At 52.8% G+C, this 19,975-nt stretch overlaps 2 protein-coding genes across 7 annotated transcripts in view; one reads left to right on the forward strand and one right to left on the reverse strand.

The window, feature by feature from the left end:
* On the reverse strand, positions 1 to 14,794 carry G6PD (glucose-6-phosphate dehydrogenase). 2 transcript variants are annotated; one of them, XM_024551094.3, is made up of 13 exons: positions 14,656 to 14,794; positions 13,636 to 13,763; positions 5,213 to 5,250; positions 5,013 to 5,121; positions 3,742 to 3,959; positions 2,844 to 3,002; positions 2,617 to 2,742; positions 2,156 to 2,249; positions 1,673 to 1,859; positions 1,160 to 1,395; positions 1,011 to 1,087; positions 791 to 883; positions 1 to 701 (listed from the first exon to the last, which is right to left on the reverse strand). In XM_024551094.3, the coding sequence occupies exons 2-13, from the start codon at positions 13,753 to 13,755 to the stop codon at positions 611 to 613; spliced, it is 1,548 nt and encodes a 515-aa protein (XP_024406862.2). In that variant the 5' UTR covers positions 13,756 to 13,763; positions 14,656 to 14,794; the 3' UTR covers positions 1 to 610. The 2 variants fall into 2 exon arrangements, with proteins under 2 accessions (XP_024406862.2, XP_053773046.1); XM_053917071.1 differs by lacking the exon at positions 14,656 to 14,794 and adding an exon at positions 14,349 to 14,506.
* IKBKG (inhibitor of nuclear factor kappa B kinase regulatory subunit gamma) overlaps positions 14,788 to 19,975 on the forward strand; it is a 19,309-nt gene continuing 14,121 nt past the window's right edge. For 3 of the 5 annotated variants that reach the window (XM_053917075.2, XM_053917074.2, XM_053917072.2), the window contains exons 1-2: positions 14,788 to 15,284; positions 18,542 to 18,743. In XM_053917075.2, coding sequence (XP_053773050.1) covers positions 18,557 to 18,743 — 187 coding nt within the window. In that variant the 5' untranslated portion in view covers positions 14,788 to 15,284; positions 18,542 to 18,556. Of the gene's footprint in view, positions 15,285 to 18,539; positions 18,744 to 19,975 lie in introns of those variants that run through there. The other 2 variants (XM_053917073.1, XM_053917076.1) reach the window with 2 other exon arrangements.

The following is a 19,975-nucleotide window of genomic DNA, read 5'->3' on the forward strand; positions in this document are numbered from 1 at the left end:
TAGGTCTGTCTGCATTTAATGGCAGGGGCTGAGGGGGGCATCCTACCTGCTGCTTCTGCTTTTCTAATAGCAAGGGCGGAAGCTGCGGGTGGGGTGAGTCATGGAGTGCAGAGTTGGCCTGGTGGGGCAGAGGGACGTTCAGGGGGCCCAAGACATGGGGGATTGCTGGGCAGCATGTAAGTCCCCTTCAGCAGGTGATCAGGAATGTAGAGAGGCCCTGGGGCTGGTGTGGACACATTTGCCCCTTTTCCCTGGGTTCTGAGGAGCTTGGCCATAGCCAGTGGGGGCATGGGTTGGCCACTGTCCCCCTGATCCTCCACCTCATCCCTAACTCCTGTCCTAGGCTGGAACCTGGGACAAACGGAGGGGCCACCCTTCCTTCTTTCCTTGGGGCTCAGTCCCGTAGACAGAGGCTGGCTCAGGCAGGGCCAGTGGCAGCTGCGGACGATCACAGTGCGGCGTCGAGTGTCGGTAGTTGAGGAATGTAGCTGTGCCCAGGGCCAGGAATGTGAAGTTGAGGCCTGTGGTCCCAAAGTCCTCCTGATGTGGGGTCAGGCGGTGGGAAGGTGGGAAGGGCAGAGACAGACGGGGGTCGGGAGGGGCCTGGTGCTTAGAGCTTGTGAGGGTTCACCCATTTGTAGGTGCCCTCGTACTGGAAACCCACTCTCTTCATCAGCTCATCTGCTTCCACTGGGCCTCGGCTGAGAGAGAGACAGGCAGAGGGGAGACATGAGGGAGCCCCCAGCCCAGTGTCCCCCACCCAATCCTCCTGCCCTGCCCACCCGCTCACCTGCCATAAACATAGGGGATGGGCTGGGACTTCTCACGCTCAATCTTGTGCAGCAGTGGGGTGAAGATCCGCCAGGCCTCCCGGAGCTCGTCACTGAGGGGACACACTGTGGCTTTGGGTGGATGTGGGAACATGGAGGGAGAAAGGGACGGGGCAGGCCATCCCCACCGCCTGGAGTCCAGCCCAGCTCCGTCTCACACAGCACGGGTCCCCCCCTCACCTGCGCACAAAGTGCATCTGGCTCCCACAGAAGACATCCAGGATGAGGCGCTCATATGCATCGGGGAGCTTCACGTTCTGCAAGAGGGTGCCCCTGAGGCTGCCTGTGTACCCTGAGCCCCCCGGCCCCACCCTGGGCTAGGTACCCACCTTGTATCTGTTGCCATAGGTCAGGTCCAGCTCTGACTCCTCAGGGTTGAAGAACATGCCGGGCTTCTTGGTCATCATCTTGGTGTACACGGCCTCGTTGGGCTGCACGCGGATCACCAGCTCGTTGCGCTTGCATTGCTGTTGGAAGATGTCTCCAGCCACGTCGCGGAACTGCAAACGCACCTCGGCCTTGCGCTCGTTCAGGGCTTTGCCACAGCGCAGGATGAAGGGCACCCCTGGGTGAGGGGCAAGGCTGGCCTCACAACTGGCTCTGCTAGCAGCCCAGGCCACATGCTGCATGCACGTGACGGAGCAAGGGAGAGTGTGTGAGCGAATGTGATGGTGCATGCCAGTGAAGGTGTGTACGTGTGTGACGAGGTCCCACCCCATAGGCCTTCATCCTTCCAGCATCCCTTCTGGGCTGCCCGCTGCCCCTGAACAGGTCAGACCCCAGGGAGAAGAGCTCCGTGAGGGCTTGCCAGCCTGCCTGCCAGGCTCGGAGGTGTCACCTACCATCCCACCTCTCGTTCTCCACATAGAGGACAACAGCCGCGAAGGTGGCAGTGGTGGACCCCCGAGGCACCGTGGGGTCGTCCAGGTAGCCTTTGGTGGCCTCACCCTCTCCGTTGGGATTCCCCACATACTGGCCCAAGACCACATTGTCCAACTGTGCCTCTGAGATACATTTCAACACCTTGACCTGGGATAGAAGTGGGGGAAGAGAGGGGTTTCTTGGGTAAAAAGGTGGAGCAGCCCCGTGCATGGGGCAGAGCATGAGGAGTCACATGACCCAAAGGCCTCCCAGGAACACCCTCATTTTTTTTCTGAATTAGCCAAGACTTAAGAGAGGCAAGGGGTCTGCCCTTGGTCACACAGCAGTCACTATTAGTCCTGCCACATGACATCTTGGACTTCTGAGTCCCAGCCCAATGCACCCCTTGCTCAGGGCTGGTTTCTGGGGCTGGCAGCGAGGGTTGGGGGTGCCTCTCCACCCACCTTCTCATCACGGACATCGTCTGAGTCAGTGGAGGCCGGCTTCTCCATGGCCACCAGACACAGCATCTGCAGCAGGTGGTTCTGCATCACATCCCTGGCAGGGAAGCGGGTGGAATTCAGGTCAGGGGCTTCCAGGTTGGAAGAAAGGTGTGAGGAGCAAGCCCGCCTCAGCCTCCGCCCTCTTGGCCAGGTTCTAAGGGGCAGGGGCTTCAAGTGGGACTTTTGAGCAACAAGTTGCTTCCTGATCCTCAGTGTCTGCCAGGTCTCCTCAAGGCAAGGAAGGAGACAGTGACCTTCCCTTCACGGCTACCACTGACTAATCAGTCACTCTTGCTGCAGAATTTGAACTTCAGGGTGGGGAAAGAGGAGACCCCTAAAACAGGGAGGGGTGACTCTGTAGGGAGGCAGGGCTGTGCCCCATGCCTATACGGGCCTCCTAGGAAGGGGAGATGGGCTCTCACCGGATGATCCCAAATTCATCGAAGTAGCCCCCGCGACCCTCAGTACCAAAGGGCTCCTTGAAGGTGAGGATGACACAGGCGACGTTGTCCCGGTTCCAGATGGGACTGAAGATCCTGTTGGCAAATCTGCAAGGAGGGAGGGGCAGGGCAGAGGCTGGTGCTGCATCCGACGGGGCAGCAGCAGGGCAGGCTAGGCCCCCCGGTGCCTGCCCCTGCCCCAGCTGCACCTCAGCACCATGAGGTTCTGGACCATCTCCTTGCCCAGGTAGTGGTCGATGCGGTAGATCTGGTCCTCGCAGAAAAGGGAGGAGATGTGGTTGGACAGCCGGTCGGAGCTCTGCAGGTCCCTCCCGAAGGGCTTCTCCACAATGACGCGGTTCCAGCCTCTGCAGGAGCCCAGAGTGGCATCATCCCACACGCTCACTGGGGAGCAGGGGCTAGAACCTTATCACCTCCAATAACCTCTCCTCAGAGAGTGGGGACAGGACAAGTGGGGGAGCAGGGCTCCAGGGCAAGTGGGGGAACAAAAGAGGACATCGAGGGCACAGTTATCTCCATGGGTTTTAAAATGGGAAAGAGTCCCTTTCTTTGTTAGTCCCCAGTGAAAGTTAACATGGCGTTCTCCTTTCAAAACCAGGACAAAGTGAAAGATGGTTTCCGCTTCAGGAAAGCAGTGGGGTGCCCGAGCCCAGGCAGCACGACTCTTGTGGGGCAACACCACCACCTGGTGATCGTGAAGCAAACCCTGGGAAACACCAAAAGCCAGAAAAGCAGCAACTGGCAGGTTCATGGAGCCACACTGCCACCTTGTGCTCCTACCGGGGACTGCTTCCAGGAACAGTTGGATTTCTAGGGATGTAGATAAGACCCTGAGGATTTACACAAGGATTTAAAATGTAAATACGTGTAGTAGCCTTTTCAGCAAGAATGTCAGAAAGCTACATATTTACATACTATCCCATTCTTTGTGTAGCTAATTCATGTAGCGAACAAACAGGGGCACCCTTGGTTTTCAGATTCCCTAGACTGGTGTGGCCCAGGGAGTGTGGACAGCTGCCAGGGCCGGCCAGACCAAGGCAGGGCACACCAAGCAGGCAGGAAGGAAGGGCACGAGACAAGCCTTACGTCTGGCTCATGCAGATCTCTCGGATGTTCTTGGTGACGGCTTCATAGACAGTGGGGGGCAAGGCCAGGTAGAAGAGGCGGTTGGCCGGTGACCCCTGGCAGAGGGTGTTCATGTGGTTGTTGAGGTGCTCATAGGAGGCTGCGTGATCATACTGGCCAGCCACGTAGGAGTTGCGTGAGAAGAACTCCTCCAGCTTGGGCTTCTCCTCTGGGGTGGCCTGGGAAAGATGGGCAATAATGTTACTCCTTCCTCGCTCTTCCCACAGCCAGGGCAGGCTCCTGTGGAAGTCAGCCATCCTAGCGCCATGAGGGGCTCACCCCTACTTTGTCAGTTTTGCACACCCAAGCGGGAGGCCAAGGTGGCATGTGTCACTACAGCAGATGGGGCCTAGCAGTCCCAGGCCATGCTCATGATGGGCACCATCACCCCGGGGGATCTCATGCCCCAAGACAGAAGTCAAACTTCAGGAATGTTTGACCTGGGAGAAACATACTAGAGAAAAATCTCTCTCTCTAAAGTCATTACACCAAACTACAGTGTGCTGGAAAAACCCAAATCTGTAGTGTCAGGATGGGCGGGGTAGGACAAAATGGCAGCCGAACTACAACCGGGAAGAGACGGCTGACGTCAAACCGGGGAACCACCAATGACGGATTGCCGCTTTGTTCAAGGAGACCAATCCCTCGCCCCCATGAGGGGAGCCAACCAGAATTTGGTGCATAAAACCCCGCCACGTTCCCTGCTTGGGTGCGACTTCCCCCGGCCATGCTCCAGGGACCGGGGAACCTCGCCTGGGTGCGCAAACCCCAATAAAGCTCTGTACTGCCTGATTTTGTGGCTGATTGGCATTTCTTCCTCGGCGGAGCCTAAGAAAACCTTTCATGTAGGGTTTCCATGGTAAAGAAAGAGGCTTCTTTACCCATAGCCCTGGGGCACAGTGAGTCCACATGAAGGGGAGATGGGAAACAGGGGTCCCAGGCTTGCAGGCTCCCTGCACCGCTCCTTCATCAAGGGAGTGGCAGGAGTAGGTAGGCAGTTTTCTGTGCCAGGTTTGCAGTGTGTGTGCATGGTTTTGCGGAGGGCAAGCATGAGAAGTGCTTGGGTGTGAGTGGCCCCAGGTGACTGCCCTAACATGATCCTTCCCTAAGGACAGAGAGAGAAGGGCAGGGCCTAGGGGGAGGAGGAACAGAGAGTGGGAGTGGGAGGAGGGAAGGGCAACCTTGAATGGGATGGGGGAGTACTTCCTTCAGAGAACCCGGAAGCTACTCACTTTGAAGTAGGGCTCACTCTGCTTGCGGATGTCGGCCACTGTCAGGCGGGAGCGCGCATAACCCACAATGAAGGTGTTTTCGGGTAGAAGGCCATCCCGGAACAGCCACCTGAGGGCAGAGCATGGTTGCGGCCAGGGCGGGGAGGGCAGGGAAGGTGAGGAGGGCAAGGGACAGTGGGGCAGTGGAGAGGAGTGCTTACCAGATGGTGGGGTAGATCTTCTTCTTGGCCAGGTCGCCCTGTGGCAGAGGGAACAGGTATGGTTAGGAGAAGCTGGAGACATGACCTAGGTCGTCTCCCCACTTGGAGACCCAGTACTCACTCAGGGTCACCACTCAACCACAAGCATACCTGTCTTGCTCCTGGATTTAGTCAGAGAAGCTTGAGTTAGAGCCTGTGCTAGCCCTTTACCCTGACCCTGGACTAACAGCGCCCACATGTATCGCAGGGGCCACACTGAAGTGGATGCACCTCGTGCTGGCCAGGAAGCACCATGACCAGCCTGGCCTCCCTGTAATCTATCACACACGCTGTGATCTCTGGTCTCAGTGCAAGCAAGAGGCATCAAACCCAAACCAAACAGCCCATTTCTAAACAGCTCATGAGCTAAGGATGGAAACTTGAAAACTCCATTCACTAGAACCAAATGGCAGTGAAAGTAGCACATATCAAAACTTGTGACATGTGGCCCTACATGCTTATGTTAGCAAAAAAAAAAAGAAAAAAAAAAAGGAAATAGTTTGAAACTAATGAGCCAAGCATTCAATTTAAGAAGTTAGAAAAAGGACAGCAGACTTTTTAAGCCAAAAAAAAAATTACAAGGTGGGAAACAATGAAAAAATTAGTAAAATGGAAAACAAACTAGAAGATGAACAAAGCCAAAACCTGGTACTTGAAAAGACTAATAAAAACCAGACAAGTCTCTGGCAAGATTGCTTTTTAAAAGGCGCCAAGAATTAGGAAGGCAATGGGACCAAACTGCCGTCAGGCAACACAGGGGAGGGTTTTATGAACAGCCTCGTTCCACATTTGACAACTTAGATGAAAGGGACACATTCCTTTTTTTAAAAAAAATTATTTATTTTTAGGGGAAGGGAGGGAGAAAGAGAGGGAGAGAAACATCAATGTGTGGTTGCCTCTTGTGCGCCCCCTACCGTGGACCTGGCCTGCAACCCAGGCACGGACGAATTTCTCGAAAAATCTAACCTACCAAAATGGAGTGAAGGACCTGAGCGGGCAATGGTCATTAAGGAGATAGGACTGTGGTCATTAAACCTTCCCACCAAGACAACCTCAACCCTGACCCTGGCACAGGAATCTTTGCCAACGGGTTCTACCACAATGCCAGGAAGCGAGCGCTCCAGTCTGAGACAAACTCTGCTTCAAACAGAATGGGGAGCACTCATTAAGCCACTTTATGGGGCCTGCGGAGGCTTGGTACTGAGGCCTGTAAGAAAGGCACACGGGAACTCTTTGGCCCGTCTCATGCACATCCACAAGTGCAGATGCAAAATCCTGCAAAAAACATCAGCAAACCCAATCCTGCAATGTTGTAAATGTCACGTGTTAGAACCAAATTGGGAGGCATCCTGGAAACAACAGGTTGGCTTGATACTCAAAAGCAAAAAATCACTGCAATTCACCACATTAACAGAGTAAATGAAAAAGCTATAAGGAACCACTGTCTACTCCTATCTATTGATTTTTAAAAACCTAGGAACCTTGCTGAGCTCACCAGATGCAGATAAAGTGTTGTAGAGAATTCGACATCTACCATGATAAGAACTCTTATCAAATTTCGAATAAAAGGGAACTTCCTTACTTAACTGATAAAGGGTACTTATAAAAACCCCTGCAAAGATCATACAGAGTGGAAAAATGTTGAGACAATCGCCTTTAAACAACCAGGAGTGCCCTGGCTGGTGTTGAGTGCCAGCCTGCGAACCCAAAGGTTGCTGGTTCATTCCCAGTCAGGGCACGTGTCTGGGTTGCGGGCCAGGTGACAGGTCCCGGTTGGGGGCGTGTGAGAGGCAGCTGATGGATGTGTCTCTCACACATCAATGTTTCTCACCCCCTCTTTCTCCCTTCCTTCCTTTCTCTCTAGAAATAAATGAATAAAATCTTTTAAAAATCAAAAAATAAACCACCAAGAGCAAGAAGAGTGCCTTTAAAAATTTCTTTTATTTACTAATTTTAGAGAGAGGGAGATGGAGAGGAAAGAAGGAAATACCAGTTTGTTCCTCCACTTATTTATGCATTCAGTGGTTGATTCCTATACGTGCTCTGGCTGAGGATGGAGCCCGTAACCTTGGTGTATTGGGACGATGCTCTAACTGAGCTACCTGCCCAGGGTTTTACTGGCTCTAGTCCAAGACCAACTAGAGGCCCTAGCCAACGCAGCAAGGTGGCAGCATGAAAATGGTGTGAGGGTGAGAAAGGAAGCAAAAACAACACCACCACCACAAATGGCGTTACTTGCACAATAGAAGACAGTCTTGTCTATTGAAACAGAACCACCTCCAACCAAGCTACAAATTATTATAATTAACGAGAGTTTAGCAAGGTTGCTAGACTAAATAAATCAATAGATGAGAGTAAGCAAAGATTTCTTAGAACACAGAAAGCAATAACCAGAAAGAACTGGAAAATTAAGGCTTCATCAAAATTAAAAACTCCTGTTCATAAGACACTATTAAGAAGTGAAATAGACAAGCCACAGACTGGGAGGAAATAGCCACCAAATTTATCTATTTCCAGAATATATAAGCCACTCCTGCAACATAGTAAGAGAACAACCCAGTTCAAAATGGGTAAAAGACTTGATCAAGTACTTCACAAGAAAGAGAAATGAATGGCTAATAAACACGTGAGAAAGTGTTCAAAATCATCAGCTGTGAGAAAAACGCAAATTAAACCACAAGGAGATACCACTTCAGACCCACTAGAATTGGCTGTACTCTGAAAGATGGACAACACCAAGTGATGGAGAGGGTGTAAAGCGAATGCTTGTACTTGGATGTTCACAGCAGCCTTAATCTACAACATCCCCAAGCTGACAACCACCCCCATGCTCAAGGGAATCAACCAGGTAGATGGACAAACAGTACATTCATTCAACGGGACGCTACTCAGCCAGCAATAAGCAGTGAGGTGGTGACCCGCCCACCCACCAACACAGGCAAATCTCAAAAACATGCTGAGGCAAATTACTCTGAGTTCACTTAAATAAAGCTCTAGAATAGGTAAAAAACTGATCTATTGTGATAGAAATTGTATCGGTGGTTGCTTGGAGCAGGGAGTGGATTGACTGGGAAGGCCATCCAAGAATTATCTGGGGAGATGGAAATATCCTCTATCATCATAAAGACTCGTAACCAACTGCAGTAAAGGTTTGTGTATTTCCATGTAGACACATTTTGCGTAAAAAAAGAACAAGACTGAACTGGCTGGTGTGGCTCAGTGGATTGAGCGCGGGCCTGTGAACCTGAGGGTCGCTGGTTGATTCGAGGTGAGGGCACATGCCTGAGTTGTGGGCCAGGTCCCCAGTAGGGGGCGCTAGAGGCAACACATTGATGTTTCTCTCCCTTTTTCTCTTCCCCCTCTCTCTGAAAATAAAATCTTGAAAAAAAAAAATCTCCTTAAAAAAAAGAACAAGACTGAAAAAAACAAGAATTGAGCAGAGGGTAGGGAGAGGGTGAAGCAAGGTAACAGAATGCTGTGGGAGCTGGGTGATGGACAGGGGCTGTTCATAGGGCTGTTCTGTTGACTTTGTGAACTTGTGAAATTGTCCAAAATAAAAGCAAGGGTGGGGCACACAGAAGTGTGAGCGACAATACGGTGAATCCCACAAACTTGACAGAAGTCTCACTAGAAAGACTCACAAAGTTTCTTCTCCCCAAGCTCCAGTTCAGTCGCTGTAGTCATTCTAACAGCCTTTCATTTTGTAAACTAACGACTGAATTCCCCCTCCAGGTGGAAGAGGAAGGGGTAAGGATGGTCACAGGCTCCTGGAGAAGAACAGAGCAGGGAGCCCTTTCATCTGCCTGCCCTGTAATTGGAGCACAGGCTGGGTGTGGGCTGTCCACTTAGCATTGCCAACCATTTGGAGGGGGGAACACGCTAGGCTGGAGTGGATCTGAATTCGCCCCAGGCAGAAAAAAAGGAGGCAACTGCCACTGGAACCAAAGCAATCCCTATCTGGTTAAAATCTCCCTGGAGACAGGCAGTTAGGGAGGCGCTGGAGGCCTGGGGGAGGGTACTCCTGGGCGGGGAAATCCCTACTTACTATGGGTGGGGGTGGGGGAAGGCCATTTCTGAGACAGCAGGCTCTGTGGGAGCTCAGGGATGTCTGGTGTCTTGAATGTTCCTGTTCCTCTGTTCTTTGCTTCGCCTCCAATCTCCTTGGGTGACCTGACCTCTACCCGGGACCTCAGGTGGGGACCTGCATGTGGACAACTCCAAGTGTCTTCCAGCCCCAGTTTGCTGAGCACCAAGCTCACACAAGCAACATGTCTACTGGCCTTCTCCAGGCTCCACTGGGACTCCGAATTTCCAAAATGGGCAGTCCCCAAACCAGGGTACGCTGCCCCAGTGCCCCTGCCCAAGCCTGCCAACTGCTCTCCCAAACACTCTGGAGTGGGTCTCTATTGTAACTGCTGCGTTCCATGTGAAAAGCTGCCACGTTGCCACAGCCCTGTCAGATGGCTGCACTCACTGATCCTTCAAGGTCCAGCTCTGTCTGACCCCCCAGCCTGGGCTTTGAGATTCCCCTCCATGTCCCTCAGCGCCCGATAGCCCCCAAAGCGGTACTACTCATAGCTAACTGGCAGTGCCAGCTCCTGCCTTCTCGCACCAGTGGGGCTGGATGGGGACTCTGCTTCTGTCACTTTGGCTCCAGCTGGTTCCAGAGAGGGCTTGCTGGGGACTAGCCCCCAGGAGAAACAATGAGAAACACAACCTGCACACTTCTCCCAGCCTTCCTCATGGCAGGAAAAGTTTGCTTACCATCCAATTCCAGCAGGCTGTGAGGAATCAGGACAGACTATCGGCAATGGATTGGTGGCAGGGGATGAGTTTCCTTTCTGCTGAGTCATAGTGCCCCACACCCCAAGCTGTTTGTTCTCGCTATTGCCTTTGGGATTAATTAACGATAGAACCTGCTGGTCTTGTTTAGCTCAGCCCTTGTAGCCAGCAGGTCTGCTGGACTCCAAGTCACCCAAGGAAGAGGTGATATGGAACCAGGGCTGTGGGGGCGGTGTGGTCTGGCAGCTGCCATCTCTGGGCTGCCTTCCCTGCTGGCTAGGACTGGACTCCTCAGCAAGAAGGAATGTGGGAAGACATTGACCGAATCTAAGCATGAAATTACAGGGACTCGTGGTGAGATACGGCAATCTTTCCTGGGCCTTTCAATTTTGCTTGAGGACCACAGCGGGAAGGAGCTGCCTGGAGACACGGTGACTTAGCTGGAGAAGCACGACCTGATTGGGATCTCCAGCTACCAATATCTGGCCTGGCTGGAGCCAAAGAACCTGGGCTACCACCTGCTTGTTGTCGCCCAGGTTTGATTTCAGTATCCTGTCTTATAAGCCCAAACCACTGCTGATGTCTGTCTGCCTGTGAGGGTTTTAGGGCAGAAGTTGTGGCAGAGAGCGCCTGGGGTTGGCTGCCAGCTGGAGGCCCTGTAGGGGTGGGCCATCCCATCACCCTTGGGTCACTCAGGTCAAGGGTCTGCTTGGGTTTCCCAGGGTGGAGCCCGGGTGCTGGGTGGGGCACAGATGGCTCCTTGCCAAGGGTGAGAGAACTGGGGGCTGCTGAGGTAAGCTTGGCTGCAAAGCCAACAAAAGGGCCTCCCTCCTCCACTCTGGGGCTCGTGAATCACCAGGGCTTTGGGGGGGTGCCAATATCATCATGACACAGCAAGAATCTTATCGGCTCAAGGGGAAGGCAGTGCAGAAACATCCCAAGGAAAGGGAGGGTCAGGGCTGCCAGGTCATCCCTTCCTTGCACAGGCCCATCATTGGCACGGGTCCTGAGCAGCCGTGGAGCCCATGGTGCTTGTGGTCCAGGTGGTGAGACTGAGGCCCAGAGAAATGAGGGGCTCACTGAGGACCACGCAGTAAGCCTATCCTGTCCAAGCGGACCCCCCCATCCTATCTCTTTCTCCTACCCCCCTTCTTCTCTACAACCCCTGGAGGAGTCATTTCAGTCTGGCCAAGGTCCTATCAGATGGGGGAGGAAGTGATCTGCCAGGCCCAAGGATCTGCAGACCACCTCATGCTGGTTTGTAGGGAAACACTGGTTTCTTTTAATTGCTTTCTGGACTGGCACAATAAGTACCTCTATTCCCTTCCTGCTTGGGGTGGGGAATCCTGAGAAGGGGGGAAAGTGGCTACACGGCAGAGGGAACAGAGAGCAGCTCTAAGCCCATTGGGTAACATCATGATACCCCCAGGAAGGAAGCTGGGTGTGCGGGCGAGGGTTGGGTAAGCGAGTGAGGGAGGAGGAACAAACACAGGATGGCCACATGGGCCCAGCCTGCCCTGGGGGACCTGCCAGTCACTGTGTGCTCTGTGTCTGCTCCCTGGCCCTGGCTCTACAGGCCTCACTCTGAAGGCCCTCCTCATCAGATCTGTGTGCTGAGGAATGGGGCTGGGGACACAAGGGCCAATTTGTGTCTTCTGTCACATGTGTCACTCTGAATTCTTACCGGGCTGCTAATTCACCCTGGGTCCCGGTCCCCCAGGTCCCAGGTCCCAGGAGGAGAGCGGGGCCTGTGCCTCTGCGCTGCAGAGGAGGCACGTGATTACCATTTGTTGGATGAATAAACAGAAAACTCACTGGTTTCCCACACTACCACCCTGCCTACCTTCTACATGGAAGGAGCAGGCAAGGGAGGTTGGATTTTGGGAGCTTTTCTAGGTGCTCCCCGAGTGTGGGAGGCCAGCCCACCCTGTTCCAGCCCCCTTGAACAGAAGGATGGACAAACAAACAAGAAAGCTCTTCTTTGGAGGACACCCTGCCCTCCCCCAGTCCACCCTGCTGGAGCGGCACTTCCCCACTTCTGCTCTAGAAGCCTCTGGTTGTCTCTCGGAGCAGAGGAGAACAAAGGGGAACCCTACTGATTACAAAGAAACAAAGTTGCCCAACCCCAAGCTAGCCCACAGGGTGAAGGCAGTGAGGAGTCACAGAAGCAGCTTGGCAGAGCCTGAGTGCCCTGACCCTTGCTTCAAAGGCGTCATTTACTACGTAGAAACACAGGTTCAGAGAAGAAAAAGACAACTGCCCCAGGTTACACAGCAAACTTGGATGCCCTCAATGAAGTGTCTAAGAGTTGGGGGCCTGGAATTGTAAGCCATTTACTGCGGTCCAGGATGCTCTTTTGGAGCGTCCTATGTAAGGCTGGTATGGGAATAAGGGAAAAAGGAGAAATAATCCTGGGTTATTTTCTCTTCCAAACTATTTCTTGGACAAAGGGCCTAATGGTCAGAGTCCTAGGTGTTAAGGTTGGCGGCCGACACAGGTCTAGCTCCTGTAAGGGGACCAGGCTGGGGCCAAGGTGGAGGCCAAGCCTTCCCTGGTGTGCTCCTCCTGTTTACTCCCCAGACTTGGGCCTATGGGGAGTCAGAGGACCTTCCTTCCGTCCCACTGGCAGAGCCCTTCTTCCCTGCTCTGCCTTCCGCCCTGCATTCTGGCTCTCCTTTTTCAATTCTGATCAGAATCTCAAAGTTGCCAGAGAACAGTCTGCAAAGGGCAGCAGCACATTATAACGCATGAACAAAGAACCAAGGTCCTCTAGACTGAGGGGACCGTGGCATGAAAGATGCAGAGACAATGCCTATCCTTTCAACAGCTAACTAGTTTTGGTAGAATTCTTGCTCGAGATTATACAGTAAGTTACAAGCAAAAATGGTCCTGCGATGCTTAGCAGATTCTTGGTCACGTCCAGGGTTAAAAAAGAAGAGGCGGCTGCTTTTACTTCGAGATGAAGCCCTGACAGCTCATCTCACCAACCCCTGTACACATCTCGCCACCCAGCAGATCTCCTTTCTACACTTCACACTGGGAGGGGGCCTTAGTGTGGGAGTCATGGCTTTTCCTATCAGAGCAAAACCGCATTGCCACTGGCTAGGCAATGGGGCGGGTCACAGCTCCTCAGCAGGCCTTGGAAGTTGGGGCAAAGAGATAGTGTTCAAACAAAGGTTGACTGTTCATCCCCAGGGAACTTGATGTGGTAGAGAGAGACAAGGTGGAGATTGAGACTCAGATCCTGCCCCTGCAACTAACTGACTGTGTGACATTTGTCAAGTCACAAACAGGTTTGAAAAAGATAGACACAATGAATAGCCTCTCCTGTTTGCATCTGTTTTCCCCAGGGAGGAGGAAGTCCGATCAGATAGTCCCTAAGGACCCCCAGCCTTAGGACCTGGGTCTACAGCCAATGGCTGTGCACAGATTTCAGATATGCCTTGAAGTGAGTGTACACCAGGCGGTGCTGGGGTGGCACACAGTCAGCAGCAAGAGGGAAAGGCCAGTTGGGAAAGCTCAGGCACCCAGCAGGAGCGGACCTTAAGCAAAGCCACACTCTGAGTTTGGATTTTAAGATGCAGAGCCTGGGGGAGACTCACCGATGCACCCATGATGATGAAGATGTGTGTTTCGGACTGATGGAAGGCATCACCCTGGTACAGCTCTTCCCGTAGGATCCCGCACACCTGGGTCCGGCTCAGGGCCACCTGCTCTGCCATGATGCTCTCTGGTGAAAGACAGACTTGTTAACAAGGCAGGAGAATAGAAGAGGATTGGGAAGTTGGCCCCTTTCTTGAGAGGTCTTTTGGGCTCTCACCCAGCTGAGGTCTGATTATTAAAACCACTGGCTATGAATGGTGGGGGCAGAGGCAGTGGCAGGATGGTTAGGGGTTAGAAACTTCTGGCTCTGGGCTCTGGCCATACTCCCCGGGCAGCCTTCTTTTACAGTGTACATTATAAAGTTACTCAAAGCACTAGTGGATTACAACTAAAGCCTCAGTTCTGTGGGACTAAAACCCTGCCGGAGTACTGCACGACCTGCCTTAGGTTCACATCACCCTGGAAATCAGGTGGAAAGTCCACAAAGAGTTGGAGCATGTTAGATCCTGCAGCTCCAGCCCTCCTCCTGCCAAGCTGGGAGACCTATGCAAATCACCGCCCGTCTCAAGGTCTCAGTTTCCTCAGGGGTCCAATGGGGACAATGGGATGGGATAAGACCCTCTGATTTTGCCCCGCTCCCAAGCATGGCACAGTGAAGAGCCTCGCGGCGCAGCACGCCCGTCCGCCGGGGTGACACCCACCACTTCGTTACCTGAGCCTCGCCGCCGCCGGTCGCGCTCACAGCCCTGGAGTTCCTGGCCGTTTCCGGGGCCTTAGACCCGCCGGTCCATTTAACCAGCGGGGGCGGGCGCCTAATCTGAGCTGACCGCCTCAGACGAGGCGCGCGGGCGGGGCCTCCAAGGACCCCTCCCTTGCGGGGGCGGGGCGCGGGCAGGTGCGCGCGCATCCCTGGCCGGCCCCCGGCGCGAGGTCCCCTGCCTTGGCCCGCCCCTCCCCGCCCCTTGGACACCTGCGCGGACCGCTTTGCCACGTCGCTGTGCCTTGCGCCCTATGCCTACCAGATCCGCGTGCAGCTCCGCGCCGTTTGCTCACGTATCCATCACATAATAGTCCCGACTCCTACAACCCAGCTTTCTCCCCCGCCCCCGGCGGCCTTGCGCCCTCGCGAAGGGTTCCACGTCCACCGGCAGCGTGGCCACGCCTCCTGGATCACGTTCACAGCCCCGCCCCGCCCCCTTGTCCCAGTCGGTCTCTAGCTGGGGTCAAACCAGTCCTATTAAATTGCCTTGTCGTGGCTCCTCCCCCGGCGGGGGCGGGGCAGCCGAGCAACCTTAGGCTGGTTGCCGCCACTCGAAAGACTAGGGGAAGTGTCCGTTTGACGCCAGGAAAAGTAGCGGGTGTTTGATATCACTGGGGAACGTCCTGCGGGCAGGCCGAGGCTGGCGGGCTCGGGCTTCCTTCCAGAACAACCTCCTTCACACTTCTTGCTGGCTTTCGGGGTGCGGGCGGGGGATTGCGTGTTTTACTTCCGGATCCCACAGCTACGACACCGGAAGCCGGAAGTTGGAATTTCAGCCGCGGGAGAAGGGCAGAGCTACTACGGAATTCGGACTTTCTCGGAGCGACGGCACCCGAGGATTAGCCCGCTGCTCCCGCCCATCTCACGTCGGACTGATTCTGCTGACAGGTGTGGTCCTCCTTCCTGAAGACAGGAAGACAGGGTACCATTGGTGGGCGTTCCGCCGCCTCCTGGGTTCCCCGGGACATCCAGGCTTCCTACTCCTGTTGGGCCCCGTTGTTTTTCTACCTCTCGCTTCTAGAGCATCGGCCCAGGTGGTGCCAGTGCAGGACCCAAGTTACTTTGGTGGCTAGTGGGACTGTTTCTACCTGTCCCTCCTCCGCTGCCGCGGAGTTTGACCACACCCCTAGTTCTTGGATGACTCTAGTTCGGAGACATTTTCTGTTCATCAAACTTGACTGCATTTGAGGTTGTTAAATTGTTTAAAAAGACCCCAATACAGTTTGGCAGCTATCTTACTTAATGTGCCTCCGTTTGCTCACTTTGCAAAACGATTAATGTCTATCCGACCTCATACCGTTTGTGTGACTGGAGGATGAATGGGTCATTCTGGCATGTTCGAAGAACAGCAAGAAGGCCACTATAGCTGGAGCAGAGTGAGTGAGGTACTTGGAGAGGAAGCAATGGGGGACCAGATGATACAGGATCTTGTAGGCCCTTTAGGGACTTTGGCTTTTACACGAAGGGCAATGAGGAGCCATGGTAGGTCTGACTAGAGGAAGGGCGTGATTGGAATTACTTTTTAGGCTGATTTTTCTGGCTGAATGTAGTGATTAAGGCTAGGAACAGGGTGACCTGTTAGGAGGTTATTGCAGTAATAATCCAAGTGAGAGACGGTGGTGCTTTGAGCATTTTATTATGAAATGTTTCAAAGATGTACAAAAGTAGGAAGAGCAGTATTGTAAATCCCATGTACCCACATCCCAGCTTCAAAGTTATCAACTCATGGCTAATTTTGTTTAATTTATACCCTTTACAATCTTCTCCTGTTATTATTTTTTAACAATTGCTTAATTGAGATATAATTCACACACGACAAAATTCACCCATTTAAAGTGTACAATTCACTGTTTTTAGTATATTCACAGAGTTCTACAACCATCACCAGTAATTCCTGAACATTTTTATCACTTCAGAAAGAAACCCTGTACCCTTTAGATATCACCCCCATCACTCCATCTCCCCTACCTCTAAGCATCCACTAATCTTTCTGTCTTTATATATTTGCTTATTCTGTACCTTTCATATAATGCAGTCATACAATATGTGGTCTTTTGTGAGTTGTTTCTTTTTCTTAGTATACAGTTTGCAGGATTTGTCCATGTTGTAGCGTGTGACTGTATTAGATTTTGTTTATTCATCAGCTGATGGGCATTTGGGTTGTTTCCACTCTTTGGCTGTCATGAGTAATGCTGCTGTGAGCATTTATGTGGAGACAGGTGTTTTCATTTCTTTCCGGTGTACACCTAGGAGTTCCACCATCATTTTGAAGTGAATTTCAGACACTATCTGTAAATATTTCAGTATGCGTCTCAGAAAAGGTCTTTAGAAGAAACATAACCACAATACCACTATCACCCCCAAAATAATTAACATGAATTGTTAGTGTCATCAGGTAGATTATGGGACACATTTTGATAGTGTTTCCTGATGGGTTAGATGTGAGCTGGGAGAGACAGGAGTCAAGAAGGACTCTAAGGTATTTGTTTTGATAACTGGAGGATGGATTTGCCATCAACTGATAGGGAAGACTGTGGGGAACTGGCTTTTGGGGACTGTCAGGAGTGCATTTTCAGAGAGGTTAGTTTTGGGAGGACGACTAGGTTCCAAGTGGACATGTTGAGTTTGATATGTGAGCCTGGAGGTCAGGAAGGAGGTCTGATTTGGAGCATCATAAACATTAAGGTGGGGGTTAAAGCTGCGTTGCTGGATGGGATTAATACTGCAGTGACGTGGATAGACAGGAGAAGAGATCCCGGAACATAGCCCTGGGGCACCTCAACCGGAAGGGATGGGTTGAGAAGAAGGATTCAGTGAGAGAGACTGGACCGGAGCAGCCAGTGAGGCAGAGGGAAAACCAGGAGAGCGAGCTGTTCTGGAAGCTTAGGGAAGGATCAGTGGTTGGTCAGATATTGCTGATGGGTTACTGGGGTGTTCAGTGTAATAGTCAAATGCCCAAGTTTATCAAAGCCCGTCAGCTCAGGCCTGGAGATTTGTATTGAGATTGGCCTGTTACTCCAGGTAGTCAGTCTTGGGCAGGATTTGAAAGGGCTCCAGGCGGGTGCTGTCACACATGGCCTACCTCTGCTCTAGTTCACAAGAGAATGGGAAAGCTCAGCGTGTCTCTCTGCTTCACTGTCTTAGGCTGTGAGCCCAGCTCCCACTTTTGGATTCCTCAGCACATGTCAGATGCCAGATGTCCCCATGGGCCCCCTTAGTTCCAGGGAGCACTCATCAGGTTCTGATTGGTTTCCTTGAAGCCCCTCTTACTAAGCATATTAATTTCCTAGGGCTGCTGTAAAAGATGACCATAAGCCAAGTGGCTTAAAACAACAGAAATTGATCCTTTTCCAATTCTGAAGGCCAGAAGTATGAAATCAAGTATCAGCAGGGCCCTGCTCCCTCCAGAGGCTGTAGGGGAGGGTCTTTCCTGCTTCTTCCGGCTTCTGGTGGCTGCAGGCATTGCTTGGCTTGTAGCCATACCACTCCAGTCTCTGCCTCCACCTTCACATGGCTTTTCTTCTGTGTCTGTCTTCTGATTTATCTCTTATAAGGACACCTGTCACTGGGTTTAGGGACCACCCTAGTCCAGGATGATTTCTCAAGATCCTTCACTTAATTACATCTGCAGAGACCCTTCTTCCAGATAAGGTCCCGCCTGCCGGTTCTGGGCGCCAGGATGTGGACATATCTTGTTGGCGGCCATCATTCAACCCACTGCACTGTCTGAGGGATCAACACCCTTCACCCCTGCTTGGAGATGTGTGTATGGGGTAGGGTTCCCAGCACGCTGACACCTCTCCAAAAGTCACCCTCTCTCTGATTCCTTCCCTTTGGTAAAATTCTTAATTTCAACTTATAACCCAGAGGCAGGTGCTAGACAGAGTTTATAACTAATGCTGAGCCATGGCCTTTCCAAGTCCTACACATGGGTCATGGGTGCGCACCTCCCTTTGGAATGGGAGGGTGTGTCACCTTTTAGACCAGAAAGCCCATTTTAGCACCCTATTACACTTGCTGAAGCGCTCGGCATTCTGCTTAAAGTGCGGCCCCCGAACTGCTGCACAGACTGCACTCCTTGTCCTGCAGGGTAAAAGAGTTCTGCACAGGTCTCGTGTGACACCTGCGCTGCCTTTCTCTTCCAGACCTTGAGTTGTTGGATGATCAGGCCCCCCTGGAAGAGCCAGCTCTGTGAGATGGTGCAGCCCAGCAGTGGCCCAGCTGGGGACCAGGACGTACTGGGTGAAGAATCTTCTCTGGGGAAGTCGGCCATGCTCCACCTGCCTTCAGAGCAGGGTGCTCCCGAGACCTTCCAGCGCTGTCTGGAAGAGAATCAAGAGCTCCGAGGTCAGGAGAACAGAGGGGGTATGGAGTAAAAAGTCAGGGCACCCAGTTGTGCTGAGGGGAAGGCCTACTCTTCTCACCTGTGCCTCTGCATTCGCTGGGTCTGGGGGGAGCATCTCAGAGCCAGCTAGCAGTTCAAGCTCAGCCACCCTCCCTCTTTGTTTCAGGTGGGGTTCCCTGGAAGCATATTGTCAGATGGAGAATAATGTGTAGGAAGTTTCTTGTGCTCTGAATGCTCTGAGGACCAAACCTGGGGAAGAGAAGGGAAGGACAGGGAAGACACAGGTGGACAGAGGGAGAAGCTGGGTTGTGGTGCAGGCTGACCCTACAGGGAGCTGGAATGACCCTTGTGAGGTGTCCCAAGTTGGACCAACATGGCCAGGCCTTTATATTTCCATACTGATTAGTCATTAAGGGCTAGCTATCTTGGGAAGGAGCGTGGCATGTTTTGGGTCTCCTAAGAGGGGGTGTGGGCTGCCTGGGAAGGGCCTGTGGGCTGCTTTGGGAAAGGGAGGAGTCTTTGGCTCCTGACCCCTGGGCCAGGTGCCTAGCAGTTTGTGAAGAGTCCCTAGCTAAGGTCATTCTTTCAGTAGCCCCTTCCTAGCTAGTGGCTGGTAGTCAAGTTTCTTCCCGGCCATCCCATCCCTGTCTCCATCACAGCCCTCACTCGTTCACTGTCCTCACCTGTATTGGGAGCAGCTTTCCAGGTCCCAGTGGCTATTGTACTGTGCCTGTAAGGTGACGTGGCTGTCCTTGGGTGTGGTACATCCCCCGCCTCTCGCCTCTCCCGGGTGATAGTGGGCCCCCTCCTTATGATCACGCCCTTCTGGCCTGCCACTCCTTTGGTACTTACAGTAGCCCTGGGTGCCCAGGTGGCCCCTCTAGCTTCTAATTCAGAGAGACTCTTGTGTTTCTGCTGTGGGACCTTCTTACCTGCTGATCCCAGAGCCGCAGGGAGGAGCGGCACAGACTCCCAGGTGGGCCATGGGGAGTGATGGGGTGCACAGCCCCTTTTGCTTCATCCCTTGGTTCATGCTGGGAACTTAGGGCTTGTAAAGGTCACAGCCCCTATGGACACCACGTCCTGGAGGGCGGTGCCTCATGCTTGTATAAATTGCCTCCAGGCCAGTGTCTCAGTTGTTTTCAGTCAGCCGTCCACTCTCATAGCGGCCCGGTGAGTTGGCGTGTGATACAACCAGTGGAGGCCGTAGTCATAAGGCCACTCCTCCACCTCT

Source organism: Desmodus rotundus, chromosome X (genome assembly GCF_022682495.2).
Source record: "Desmodus rotundus isolate HL8 chromosome X, HLdesRot8A.1, whole genome shotgun sequence".
Lineage (NCBI taxonomy): Eukaryota > Metazoa > Chordata > Mammalia > Chiroptera > Phyllostomidae > Desmodus > Desmodus rotundus.

What these genes read in the sequence shown, in the direction of transcription:
- G6PD (XM_024551094.3), bottom strand. Translation starts at nt 13,755, where the DNA reads ATGGCAGAGCAGGTGGCCCTGAGCCGGACCCAGGTGTGCGGGATCCTA. An exon ending in AGAGTGAGCCCTACTTCAAA is followed by an intron (nt 3,960 to 5,012) that starts GTGAGTAGCTTC and finishes CATCTTTCCCAG; the next exon opens with GCCACCCCAGAGGAGAAGCC. An exon ending in GAGATCTGCATGAGCCAGAC is followed by an intron (nt 3,003 to 3,741) that starts GTAAGGCTTGTC and finishes GGGCTCCTGCAG; the next exon opens with AGGCTGGAACCGCGTCATTG.